At 40.7% G+C, this 13,356-nt stretch overlaps 3 protein-coding genes across 3 annotated transcripts; 2 read left to right on the top strand and 1 right to left on the bottom strand.

The window, feature by feature from the left end:
• Positions 1-10: 10 nt before the first annotated feature.
• Positions 11-1,320, top strand: LOC135334373 (uncharacterized). Its single transcript, XM_064529527.1, has 3 exons — positions 11-144; positions 240-299; positions 366-1,320. The coding sequence occupies exons 2-3, from the start codon at positions 267-269 to the stop codon at positions 1,299-1,301; spliced, it is 969 nt and encodes a 322-aa protein (XP_064385597.1). The 5' UTR covers positions 11-144; positions 240-266; the 3' UTR covers positions 1,302-1,320.
• A 5,223-nt stretch (positions 1,321-6,543) lies between these two features.
• On the bottom strand, positions 6,544-7,714 carry LOC135334377 (BET1-like protein). The gene is made up of 4 exons (XM_064529530.1): positions 7,592-7,714; positions 7,087-7,169; positions 6,950-7,006; positions 6,544-6,733 (listed from the first exon to the last, which is right to left on the bottom strand). The coding sequence occupies exons 1-4, from the start codon at positions 7,617-7,619 to the stop codon at positions 6,563-6,565; spliced, it is 339 nt and encodes a 112-aa protein (XP_064385600.1). The 5' UTR covers positions 7,620-7,714; the 3' UTR covers positions 6,544-6,562.
• On the top strand, positions 7,671-13,284 carry LOC135334376 (actin-like protein 6A). The gene is made up of 12 exons (XM_064529529.1): positions 7,671-7,806; positions 8,387-8,463; positions 8,591-8,759; positions 9,595-9,695; positions 9,926-10,023; positions 10,231-10,374; positions 10,425-10,572; positions 10,955-11,016; positions 11,549-11,756; positions 11,923-12,018; positions 12,384-12,470; positions 13,003-13,284. Exons 1-12 carry the CDS (start codon positions 7,782-7,784, stop codon positions 13,081-13,083), a joined length of 1,296 nt encoding a protein of 431 aa, XP_064385599.1. The 5' UTR covers positions 7,671-7,781; the 3' UTR covers positions 13,084-13,284.
• Positions 13,285-13,356: the final 72 nt, after the last annotated feature.

The raw sequence follows: 13,356 nt of genomic DNA on the forward strand, positions 1-13,356 counted from the left end.
TTTTAAGGGTAAGGGGCGTGGGTATGATTGTGACCACACCCTTTTATTGAATAGCCTAGATCCGGAATTGTCACGTGTACTTCTAGCTCCACGAGGCAAAGGAGAGGCAAAAAGCTACTGAAACTCACCCTGAAGTCCTTCAAGGTGAGCTGGTCGAGGCTTTGGTAGCCCTCGATGCCATAAAAATGTTGTTATAATGTAGTAAACATTTGTGTAATCATAAATATGAATACTCACAGATCTCAAGCTGCTTCCACTTCAAGAAGATGTCTGAAGCTCAGTCTGAAGGATTATTGCAGGTATAGCTAGCCTAAACTAGCTAGATTCCTGGCTTTGTCAAGCATACACATTTTTGTTACTTGTAGGAATCTTCATTTTCCGAAGCTGAAAAGGAGGCACAGCAATTAATGAAGGATGCTCTTCCCCCGTACATAGTAAAGTGCTTTACAACCGCAGGATTTGATACAATGCAAGTCATTTTGAAAATGGATGTAAGTGATGAGCCGGGAAATTCGATTGAACAAATAGAACAATTTATCTCTGATGAACACCCTGACCTTTTAACTTCGAAAAGCAAAAAACCACCTGGGCACAGGATTAGAATACAGCAGTTTGTTAGTGAGCTATGTGCTAAGAAACAATCACTTGGAAAGATAGGTCACAGTGGACATAAAAATAAAGCATCAAAGAGAACAAGATTAAGTGATACATCAGATACATCAGATAATACTTCAGATTTTAAGGACAGTGATCAAGTTAGTATTATAGGTATCATTCGACATTGCCATTGGGCAACATTGGCGATTGAAGACAACGATATTAATCTGTACGATTCCGCATACTCTTCTATTAGCAAAGAGACTATGAAAACGATCGCCAACTTGGCTCAGTGCAAGAATGACTCGTTTACTGTCAACTTAATGAACATTAAAAATCAAACAGGAATCGCGGATTGTGCTCTGTACGCAATGGCAGTGGCCACCTGCTTGATTCTTAAGGATGACCCAACTACTGTTGTGTTTCACCAAGATGAGCTAAGAACACACGTTTGTCAGTGCCTAGAAAAAGGCACGATAACACTGTTCCCTATGAAGAAGAAGAGGAGGCATGTTAGCCGAGTGTGTAGAACAGAGACTTTATCAGTGTACTGTTACTGTCGCATGCCAGATCATGGCCAACTAATGGTACATTGCAGCCAATGTGATGACTGGTTTCATCGATGCTTACAAAAGATACCTGATGATGATATAGATTTTATTTGTAACATTTGTAGTAGCTATAATTATATTAATTATCAGTAGTCCATGTATACAAAATAATGTTGTGTATTGAAATCTAACTGAAATCTAACTGAACTAGTGTTCAAGCTGGCGCTGTGCTAATGCCTCTCGCCATGTTTTTGCTTTCGCTCAAAAGTATAGAAGAGGAAGTATAGAAGAGGAAAAAGTGTATAAAATAATCTGTCTAAAACTGACTTGCAATTGTATAATTATGGTATCATTGTTGTGTTTTGTGGCTGCTTATACCAGGACCTCAAGGATCTAGGAAGCAACAAAGAAGAAGATTTTGTTTTCAATTAATTATAAGCGGAAGTGCATAATTATTTCATAAAGTTAGCTTATCTATATAAAGTCACTGAGAAGAAAAGACTTATTACATGCATCTATTGTTGTATTATGTGGCTTTAATACCAGGACCTCAAGAAAGAAGAAAATTGGATCTGTAGTTCATGCAGTGTATAATTATAATATTTAAGAAGAAAAGACTTGTGTACATACATATTGTTATCTATAGTAGTGTTCTGTGGCTTACCAGGCCCTCAAGAAAAATATGATTCTGCCAGGAGGATCTGGATCTGGGGAATGAGCGCGCATGCGCATTACATCCATAGGAATAATTAAAGGGTGTGTCCAAAGAGATCAATTTCACAAATGGCTACTGCTAGCTAGCTGTTTTAACAGGTATTTTCTGAGTCTTGTAGCTAACAAAAAGCTAGCGCTTTAGTGCAAGGCTAACTCATATGTTGAATAGAAAGTTTGTGCGGACAGATGATGCTATGAAAGATTCTGAAGAGACTGCAACAGCCTTCAATGTGAGTCAAACTAGCCATAACTCGAGAAAGAAGCTTTAGTTTGCTAATCCACGAATCAAAATCCAAGAGAACGTGGCTAGAAGCCTATAGAAGCTGTTAGTTTTCGTCGCATTGCAACCGTTGAGCAGTTACAGCTGGAACAGACACACAGACACACAGACACACACACACACACACACACACACAGTCAGCTTTACCGTATCCCTCGTGCGGCTACGCCTCGAGGCATAAAAATCAAAAATCTATGTGAAATCTACACTGAAACCAGAAATCTACTGAAATCTCTATGAAATCCAGAAATCATTGCAGAGAACAAAAGAAATCTATTGAAATCATGAAATCTTAGACGAAACCATGAAATCACTTGGAAATCAGGAAATCCAGCTGGAAATCACGAAATCATTTTGAAATCTAGAGATTTCGAAATCTTGTACACTAAAAACACCCGTTGCCGACCCCTCGCTTCTACCCTCACCGACTTCCCCATACAGGCTCTCTAACTCTACGTCTATTTCTTTCTTTATTCCTCCAATTAATACCGTATTTTATCTCATTGAACGATTAATACAGTATTTTATCTTATTCAAGTTATTGAACGATTATGGTATAAAGATAGTAAAGGAAAGGATTGGAAGCGCATCACATGTACGATTTTTAATGTTTTCATTGTTAGTCAAAAGGTCATTTGTTGTTTTTTGAGCTATATTTTTGGACTTCAAGATCATTCTTTCAGCGTTCAACCCAATCAAGTAAGCTGTTTGGGTACATAAAAACATAAGCTATCCAATGGTATAGTGGTCCCATAAAGTTTGGATGGTGTATTGCACCCCAAAAAGTGTTTTTAAACCTTGAAAGTTAGGGTGAGTTGTTTACAGAAGCTCTATTGCTCAATGTAAGGTATTATGGATTGGTTACATGAGAGAATCTTGTTCTTACATAATAGAGCTATAGTATGGTATGTAGCATAAGCCTCATATTGCATGGATTAGTGAGTTACAATCTGCTTTAAGTAAAACATGTTGTACTATAGTGACAATTTGTGGAAGCTATTTCTCAAATAGACTTTTGCAGATTAGCTGTATTGTTTTATATTATTGTAGTACTCATGCTAGAATGTAGTATGCAACTGATTTTGGAGTGATCAGGGCATCTATTCGTGATTTACACCACTTTTTATATCATGTTTTTTAAAGTGATTAATTAATTGTCTTTTTTTAGGATGTGAAGCAAAGAGCTCGTAAGAAAGGGTGCAAGTCCTCCTCAATCGTTAACCAGATCCCACTCTCTCTCAACAAAACAAAAGCATCTAGGAAGACATGAATTCAACAATGTCATCCATAAAACATTTAGTAACCTCACCTGTCACCTCATCATTAAGTATACATAATTATATGCATGTTTATTTTTGCTTGTGTGTATACACTGTAGTTTTGCAATCACTTACTTTAAACATTATATAATATAATTTATTGACATCCCTTAGAGTACAGTATTACACTTATGATTAGTGTCAAGACTCACAAAGGGAGTTTAGTAAGATAATAATACATTGTTGTCGTGTTTATAATTATGTAACTAAAATAGATCTAGCTTTTTTTACTGATATGGATGCCATCATGAAGCCCCTATCCTTTAACTACACTGTCCACAGTATGAGCTTAGACATGCTTAGGGCTCCAGCTTGAGATACTCTCATAATTATACCATGTGGCTTCGATTTACGCCGCAATGGAGGGCCTGTAATCGAGGCTACAATCCGTAAGTAGGATGGTGACATATGACGTAATGCGTTTCCAATCCCTTTCCTTTACTATCTATGGGCTAATAATATGAAGTGGTTAATTTGTTTAAATTTTGTTAATACAATTTACAACTGAAAATCGCTTCCATGCATGCATCCATTGTGCCAAATGAAGCTGCCAAACGAATCAAAGCTGCATGCATGCATGTATATATACAAACAGAACAGCTATAATATAGGATCCTATATATAATAATTATAATCTACATTTGGTTTCTATAGCCCGGCCAAGAAAAGTGTGTGTCAAGTAGAGGAACCACATTCACTTCAATCACCAACATACTTACTAGTGTTCAAGCTGGCGCTGTGCTAATGCCTCTCGCCATGTTTTTGCTTTCGCTCAAAAGTATTAGAGTGTTATCTACAATGAATTTTATATTAAAGTTAGCTTATCTATATAAAGTCACTGAGAAGAAAAGACTTATTTACATGTTCTATTGTTGTTATTTATTGTATTATGTGGCTTACCAGGACCTCAAGAAAGAAGAAAATTGATTCTTCCAGGATCTGTAGTTCAGTGTATATAATATCTAAGAAGAAAAGACCTGTGTACATGCATATTGTTATCTATATTGTTATATGGTAGTGTTTTGTTGCTTGCCAGGCCCGCAAGACAAAGATGATTCTGCCAGGAGAATCTGGATCTGGATCTTGGATATCACACATGGGGAATGAGCGCGCATGCGCATTACATCCACAGGAATAATTAAAGGGTGTGTCCAAAGAGATCAAAATGGCTACTGCTAGCTAGCTGTTTTAACAGATATTTTCTGAGTATTGTAGCTAACAAAAAGCTAGCGCTTTAGTGCAAGGCTAACTCATATGTTGAATAGAAAGTTTGTGCGGACAGATGATGCTATGAAAGATTCTGAAGAGACTGCAACAGCCTTCAATGTGAGTCAAACTAGCCATAACTCGAGAAAGAAGCTTTAGTTTGCTAATCCACGAATCAAAATCCAAGAAAACGTGGCTAGAAGCCTATAGAAGCTGTTAGTTTTCGTCGCATTGCAACCGTTGAGCAGTTATAGCTGGAATACACACACACACAGACAGACAGACAGACAGACAGACAGACAGACAGACACACACACAGTCAGCTTTACCGTATCCCTCGTGCGGCTACGCCTCAAGGCATAATAATAAGTGGCTCAGTCTACTTTATACTCACTGCAAATAGTTAGTATTATTATACATGTACATACGTGCCCATTCCAAGAAATTGGTGAAATCGGTAGATACCCAAGTGCATGTGCTTCCTCTATATAGATCTATGGAGTGATACTGTATAGTACATGTACGTACATAATTATAATAATTTTACCGCTATAATTATATACTGATTCCAAGAAATTGGTGCTAGCTATATGCCTAGAGAGTACAGCTTCCTCTGTTGTACCTTAATTGGTGGATAGGGTATTTTAGCTTCCTCTATATTGCACTTTAGTAGGGTAATTTAGCTTCCTCTATTGTACCTTAATAGGGTAATTTAGCTTCCTCTATTGCACCTTGGAGTTAGAGTGATAGGACTATCCCACAATGAATAGGCCAAGCCGGCTCAATAAGGTCATCCGTTTTGCCGCTATATATATGCGATGAAGCTCAAACAGCTCAATGCATGGGTGAAATGATTTAAAATTGGTAACAATGTGGGAATTGAGTGAGCATTGGATTACTTGTTAAAAAGAGCTTCTATATATCTATGTGCTTCATACGTAGGTGATGACCTCCAACCATGCAGCTAAAAGTTAGCATTTTCCATGCATGTGTAGAAAAAGTTCCAGGCATAATTATACCTGTCAACCACATAAAGCCTATAAGTGAAGCCATAATTGACCACATAACTCCAACTTGAAGGTCCAACTCAACTCAAATAGCTAGAGCTATACACTCGGCCAGCCTATCATACCTCCAGGAGTCCTCTGCTTCGAGTCGGTAATAGATTAGCCTCAGTCCCAGGCCGTTTTTACGCTTATTTATGTTGCACAAATGTGTCACCTCGAAGACTGGAAACTTTCTTTTGGGAAGGGACTGGCCAGCTGCCATGTTGAAAGTTGTCCCGTTGGAATACAATTAGTACAAATCACAAATACGTGTGCATGGGTAATAACTTTTTGCCTTGATAATAGACCGCTATATATATAGTGATGTGCTTATACTCGAGGTTTATAATACTGTGTGCATGCAGTAATATAGTTAGCGCGTGGTCGAGTATTTTTGAGGTTGGCGTTTTTGTGGGAGCGTGAGATTCTTCACGTACTGCACTGGGACAACTCTCAACACGGCAGCTGGCCAGTCCCTTTCTCAAAAGAAAGGGAGTGGTTTCAAGTCTATTCATGACCAGGTCCCTTAAAGGAAGGAGCGGCTAACTTCAACGTATATATACTCGAGGATCAGGTTTCGTAATTGCCGGTGAAACCACATTTCCTTTTATGGAAGTGACTAAGTGCTTGCAAATGTAGTCTTGTATTGCGTATAACACATGTAGGAATTCAACCACCACTTAGTGACTCTGCATAAATATGGAATTGCGGTCATTACCTCATTTTGGCTCTTCCCCGGCCAATCCTAGCAATTTTCACGTCAAAGAAATGTTTTTCCGGTAGTAAATAATGATTATAATGTACATGTACATGTACTGTTAAGGGAGAAATGACGGAGTATAATATATTCTATGATGATATGACCTTTCCAATTAAGAAATAGACCAAAATTAAAAACACAACAACAAATATAGTGAAATAGCACATGAATTTACAGTTTTGTCCTCTAGTTCGTCGCATTCCCTGGACTCTCTTGTAGCTATTGCCTAGTAACAGAGCCGCACTATCAAACAGTCCACCCTATAAAGAAATAAGCAATAAGATGATACAAAAACTCACTACATTAAATTGGACAGACGACCAACTCAGTTTCAACTTAAGTTTAATATTATTTTGGTAGTAATCTTGGGCGTTAATTTTAGGTAGGTAATCGACTCAACCCAGGAATTGTCAATTAATATCACCTAGGCTATATGCATGAACGATTGTACATTGTAGCTAGCATTATACACCCACACTGTTGCCCAGTATTGTGTTCTGGTCTTTGGCTTCTGATCTCAGATCAACCGCTATCTGAAAGAAGCAGAAATATAAGTATGTAGACCAGATACAGTGGAGTGTAGTATAAGTAATATGTTCACATTTTTACATACATGTTTGAGAGTGGCGACCTTTGAGGCCACACTGTTCATACGACGATCGTTCTCAGACTCCAACAACTCCTCAGAGAAACGTTCTATGGAAAATTGAACATTATATTTGGGTCTTTGATGACTCCTATACTAGCCTAGACCGGAAACCACTCTCTTTCTCTTGTGGAGAAAGGGACTGGCCAGCTGCCGTGTTGAGAGTTGTCCCGTTGGAGAACAAACCACAAAATACGTACTGCGTGGGTGATATTACTTTAGTCTCGAGAACAAACCGCCAGTGATGTACTTATACTCCAAGTCGAAGCCGATAATATTTTGTGCAGTAATAGTTAGCGCATGGACGGGTATTTGTGACATTTGCATTCTTGTGGGAGCGTGACATTCTTCATGCACGCACGCACTGGGACAACTCTCAACACGGCTGGCCAGTCCCTTTCTCCCCAAGAGAAAGGGAATGGTTTCCAGTCTAATATTAGCCACTAACTCAGTGCATTGAACTAGTACATACCTGCTCTGTCTTTGTCACTCCAAGCCATGACTTAAGTATTTTGTAGTTTCTTCTGACCCAAACATACATCAACATAAGGAGAGAAGGGCGTGGTCTCCAGTCTAAAGTCCACACGAGGTCTGCAAAGCTTAAAGATACCCGTACCCGTACCCAGCTCTTCTTGGACAGTCATCACTTCAGTAGGGACACTATGAGCGGTGGAGTGTACGGAGGAGGTGAGCTCGGACCCCCACACACACAAAACTGTACTTTAGTAGATCTGTACATTGAAAGGTCGCCCCACAACCACCAGGCTGGAAACTTGACTGTTTTGGTAGTAGCTGAAGTCATCGGACCATGAACGATACACAGCTCCATAGCTTAATTGCTGTTCTAGTCATGCAAGTTTTAACAGTTGTCCGTCCTGTGGCTGTGTAATATAATAATATAGTACGACTGCGAGTTAGGGAAAACCCCTAGTTGTAGTTATCAACGTATGGGAAAATCCCTTACTGAGGTCCAGTACGTATGGTACAAATCCCTAGCTGAAGTGTGTGTGTACTTGTAAGTGGCACAAACTCTAGGAAATTCCCTAGCTAAGGTCCAGGTCTCATGTCATTATCGGTCATGTAACTTGCTTTTTACAACCTCTTGAAAATGTCACAAGCTCTTGTAATGTTTCTAGTTCAAGCAATAATCCAATTAGCACAAAATATGCATATATGAGACGACCACTTGTTACGCATACGTGTTCTATACATGAATGTGTAGTGTGATGATTAAATGCTCTCCTCTCATTCAATTCAATGCCCACAGATGAGGTGGGTGCCCTGGTATTCGATGTGGGCTCTTACTCCACTAGAGCTGGCTACGCAGGAGAAGACACTCCAAAGGTTATAATAGTTACTGTATAGCAACTGAGTGGTTAAAGTGAAACATCCATACGTACATACATACATACACATAATTTGTTGCAGGCATTATTTTGTTTGAATGTTGTTTGCTATTTTCACCTTTCAGACGGACATTCCGACTGCCATGGGGGTGGGTATGCCAGACGAGGTTGCCATGGAAACGGATGGCGGTGAGCGCCCCCCGGCTACCAATAAGAAGTACTACATTGACTCTACAATGGTGTACAAACCGAGAGAGGGGGTGGATATAACCACGCCCATCAGGGACGGACAAGGTATGTACATGTAGGGTTCTCTGATGAAGATCCAATCACTACTGACAAGCATTTTTAGTAAGCAGCAATTTTGATCATTAATGCAGCCTGTATAATTACTGGTAGAGGCTGTCGCACAATCATAGCAGCTTCAAGTGGGAAGTGTTGCATTGAGATCCCACTGTGTGTTCAGAGGATTTCAGGTTGCTATTTATCACTAGAACACTGAAGTGCTAACCCTCGGCTGTTGACATGAATGATTAGAAACCAGAAGAGTGTTATAAAATAAATGCTGTAGTATGTATGAGCATGGAAGCTGGCTCAGCAGCAAGTAACAGGAGCAATAAAGACTAGAGGATTAGACTAGAGGCATTAGACTAGATTCATGTGGAAACTGATGCATTGAGACATGCATGCACTGTGGACTATAAAGTCAGCCAAGACGCCTAGAGTCTTAGATATGTGATAAGAAACAAACCACAATTCTAGCTTTTTACTTTAAGGATTCTTTTCCATTGATCCTGGTAAAGGATCACTTCAGCTGTGTACCTCTAATAAAGGAAACAAACCACAATTCTAGCTTTTTACTTTAGGGATCCTTTTCCATTGATCCTGGTAAGGATCACTTCAGCTGAAAAGATTATGTACCTCTAATAAAGGCCGCGTGTAGCTACATGTAGCCAGCCATGCATGATTGGCTGCACTTAACATTATACTGAAGTAGCACATCAAGTTCATACATGCAGCCTTGAGTGACTTTTATCCGCTATGTCTTAGCCTGTACGGATGGCAGGTAGTCGCATTACAGCATGCATGTCTGTATGGTAACTGCTACTGTGCATAATTGTCCCCGTAGTGACGGACTGGGACTTGTATGAGCAGCTGTTGGATCATGTGCTAGCCAAGCACGTCAAGACAGAGGCCCAGTACCATCCTGTACTCATGTCAGAGTCCCCGGTGAGACACCACCTACACGCACCACACACTTACATACCACCCACACACACCACCCACTTTCCTAATACCTAGAGAGTTATCGTTCACTTGTAGTAACTGCCACCTCTGTACAGAAATGAGATATCTCTCTACATACATATGTTACTGATGTATCTCATAAGAATATTTTCTACTCAGCATATTTCTCTTAATGTTGTGTTTTCAGTTATACTTCTTGCCTCCCTTTATAGGTAAACCCCAAGGCTAAGAGAGAGAAACTGACAGAGATCATGTTTGAGAAGTATAACATCCCAGCCTTCTTTCTATGCAAGACTCCAGTGCTCTCAGCGTAAGACCTCTCTCTATTCATGTATACACCAAGCAAAGCATTAATTATCACATGCTTTGTTGTAAGCTTTGTAGCACTAGTCCCCCTAGTTAAAACCATAGCCACCTTCAACACACCTATACGTACACAATCAGTTAGCCTTGGAACAAAAAAGTGTGCAATAAAACTGCTTCTAGTTGTTGCTAAGATTCCTCCCCCTCTCCTCAGGTTTGCAAATGGTCGCTCCACGGCGCTAGTGATAGACAGTGGAGCCACCCATACCACAGTCACACCTGTACATGATGGGTACGCTCTACAGAGGGCAGTGGTGAGGACCCCACTCGGAGGAGATTACGTCACTGCTCAGTGCAGGTGAGAGAATGGGGGGCAAGTGTGGAGTTATTCTGAATGTTTTACTGTAGGTCTTTCCTTGGTGATCTGGGAGCAGAGGTGGTGCCCCCGTACATGATAGCGAGTAAGGAGGCAGTAAAAGAGGGCATGTCGCCAGTGTGGACCAAGAAGAAGGACCTTCCCAACGTCACAGAGTCGTATCAGACGTTCATGGCCAATGTGAGCTAGTCGGTGATCTGTCTAGTCATCTTTGGTTTGTGTTTCTGTGACTAATTTGATTGTATGTGGTGGCTACAATTACAAAACAGTACGAGATGTATCTCCCCCTCCCCCTATTGGTTTGTGCTGGTATGTGCGTGTTGTATTAACCATGTCTTTAGTCTAGTTTGTGCCTCTTTGAGTTAACCCCCTCAAAAGTTCGTCGTGAAAAAAACCCCCGGACCCCCCTGAATTAAGCATTTCCCCCTCCCAGTTAGAAATCCTGCCTATGTAAATGGCCACCTGTCTGTCTCTCTAGTGGGTGCTGGTGGTTACTTGTGTCCAGATTACTATGCATGTGTTCGGTCATGTATTTGGTCATGTGTTTGGTCATATGCTATAGGAACTGCTCCGAGATTTCCAGGTCAGTGTGGGGCAAGTGTCCGTCACTTCTTTACAGCAAGAGTGAGTACCAATGCAATAGGAGCATGCAGCCACTGTGTCCATTGTAAAGATTGTCTAACAGTTAATGGTGAAATGAAAAGTGTCCATTTTAGTCATTGTATATACTATAGGTTGTCCTTTATAGGAGGTTTCACCGTGTCTGCATGAATACATCAGTACCCCTTTGCTAGCTAGCTAACATCACCCATGTCCAAAGACGCCAAGACATGTCCATGTAGTCCCAAGGTGCCCATGTAGTCCCAAGACATGTCCATGTAGTCCCAAGGTGTCCATGTAGTCCCAAGGTGTCCATGTAGTCCCAAGGTGTCCATGTAGTCCCAAGGTGTCCATGTAGTCCCAAGGTGTCCATGTAGTCCCAAGGTGTCCATGTAGTCCCAAGGTGTCCATGAGTATGTACAATTATAGTATCCTAACATGCGACCTTTATTCGAGGTAGATCTACATATTTGCAGCTGAAGTGGTTATAGCATACACGATCACAAAGCAATTAATGTAATATTTTAGATCTAATCTGCTACACTCGCCCTCTCAGGATTGAACAGAGCACGAGTATCCCTACCACACAGTACGAGTTCCCCAACGGCTACAACCTCAACCTCACAGTGGAAAAGTTCAAACTGTGCGAGGGACTATTTGATTCCTCCTCCCAGCACCTGAGGGGCGTGGCTGGAGGGGACCTGCTGAGCATCCCCAACGTGGCTCTTAACTCTGCCTCCCTCTGTGATGCAGATATCAGAACCGTACGTCTATAAAATATTGCCCTGAGTCCCTAGAGTTAAAGCACCTGAATTTCGATCTACTCTTGAACAGATTTTATAGCAATACTGATTTACATGTAGGCTATATAAATTGTGTTCTTGTTATTTCTGGTTGTGAATATTTTCTTGCTGTGTTGCTTCCTTACAGAGCTTGTACAGCAGTGTGGTGGTTGCCGGGGGTAACTCGTTGCTGACTGGATTCACTGATCGTCTGCAGAGAGACCTCCAACACAAGACACCCCACGTAAGCATTCTCCATTATCCTTCATACTCTCCACGTCCAGTAAGGTGTTTCTAGACCTATTTGTTCATTATCATTTAGACCCCGTGTACATGTAAGTGTTGTTCCATTAACATTGTGCATGTACCCCCCCCTCCCCCCCCCTCCCCCCCCACTAACCTTTAGACCCCTACGTAAGTGTCTGGTAGCTGAGAGTAAGCAATCCTATAATTGCATTCCCCCAGTGATATTGTTACCTAGTAGTGGTTGTTGTGTTTCGCCCAACTACTACTGGATTCTGTTTCTGTGTACAAAAGCAGTACATGTTAGTTACTGTCATAATTATTACTAGCCGTGTTGTCACATCACGCTGTGATTTACTTCCACAGACGTATCGTGTGAAGCTTGTGCAGAGCTCCAGTTCAATGGAGAGAAGGTTCAGCTCCTGGATCGGAGGATCTATCCTGGCTTCACTGGTAAGTGGGGTGGCTGGCTTGTGTTAGTTAACATAGAGTACTGTGTAAACGAATGTTGCGAGCTGTACTGTGCTACTGAACCCCTCAACAAAGGCCAGGTTCCAAAGGAATAGTTTATGTATGAAGCAATTTCCGTGTAGCAGGTATATTTCAAGGGTATAAATTTTCATGCAAATGCCTTTAGAAAGGTTTTCGCGGATTTAAGAATAGCAGCCTTTTGCAGCATGCATGTATGCGATATAAAATTCGCGGTTATAAATTTTCACGGTACATGCTTAATCCACTAACATGAAATGTACCTGCTATACGGTACCTCTCAACAAATACCACTTCTGAACTTTGTTCCCAACAAGTGTCTGGTATACCTGTAGGGGGGGGGGGGTTCCCCTCTGTTGCACTGTGTACATGTATTATGAGGATTATATTAAATATTGTATGCGCACGTAAAATATTAATAATTATGGCAGCTGTTCTAGTTTTGCATTTGCACGTACTTGATCATCTTCTCATCGTTTGCTTCCTCCCTTCTCAGGGCACTTTCCAGCAGATGTGGATTTCCAAACAAGAGTACCAAGATGTGGGAAAGATTGTCGTCGAGAAGAAGTGCCCCTAGCAACCGTTTCTCCTTATCGATTACATCTTATCATAAACACAATGTACGTAAACCTGAAGCATTGACCGGTCATCACCTGACCTGACAATGGTTTCAGCCTTTTTCCTCAGTTTTTTTTCATTTCTAATTCTTATTAATAAGTATGACTTGTACTTTATGACTTATTTGTATCTGGGTATAAGAATGTTGTAAGTATTCATATTCGTGTGTACTAATTGGAATTGGAGCATGGGCGTACGTAAGCCTGTAATTATATTCATAATACGATGAATT

Source organism: Halichondria panicea, chromosome 3, assembly GCF_963675165.1.
Source record: "Halichondria panicea chromosome 3, odHalPani1.1, whole genome shotgun sequence".
Lineage (NCBI taxonomy): Eukaryota > Metazoa > Porifera > Demospongiae > Suberitida > Halichondriidae > Halichondria > Halichondria panicea.

Coding starts and splice junctions, on each gene's coding strand:
- LOC135334376 (XM_064529529.1), top strand. CDS start 7,782: ATGAGCGGTGGAGTGTACGGAGGAG. Junction 11,017..11,548: donor GTCACTTCTTTACAGCAAGA/GTGAGTACCAAT, acceptor TCGCCCTCTCAG/GATTGAACAGAGCACGAGTA. Junction 12,019..12,383: donor TCCAACACAAGACACCCCAC/GTAAGCATTCTC, acceptor TTACTTCCACAG/ACGTATCGTGTGAAGCTTGT.
- LOC135334377 (XM_064529530.1), bottom strand. CDS start 7,619: ATGGCTTGGAGTGACAAAGACAGAGCAG. Junction 7,007..7,086: donor AGGTCGCCACTCTCAAACAT/GTATGTAAAAAT, acceptor TGCTTCTTTCAG/ATAGCGGTTGATCTGAGATC. Junction 6,734..6,949: donor ACACAATACTGGGCAACAGT/GTGGGTGTATAA, acceptor ATTTCTTTATAG/GGTGGACTGTTTGATAGTGC.
- LOC135334373 (XM_064529527.1), top strand. CDS start 267: ATGTCTGAAGCTCAGTCTGAAGGATTATTGCAG. Junction 300..365: donor AGTCTGAAGGATTATTGCAG/GTATAGCTAGCC, acceptor TGTTACTTGTAG/GAATCTTCATTTTCCGAAGC.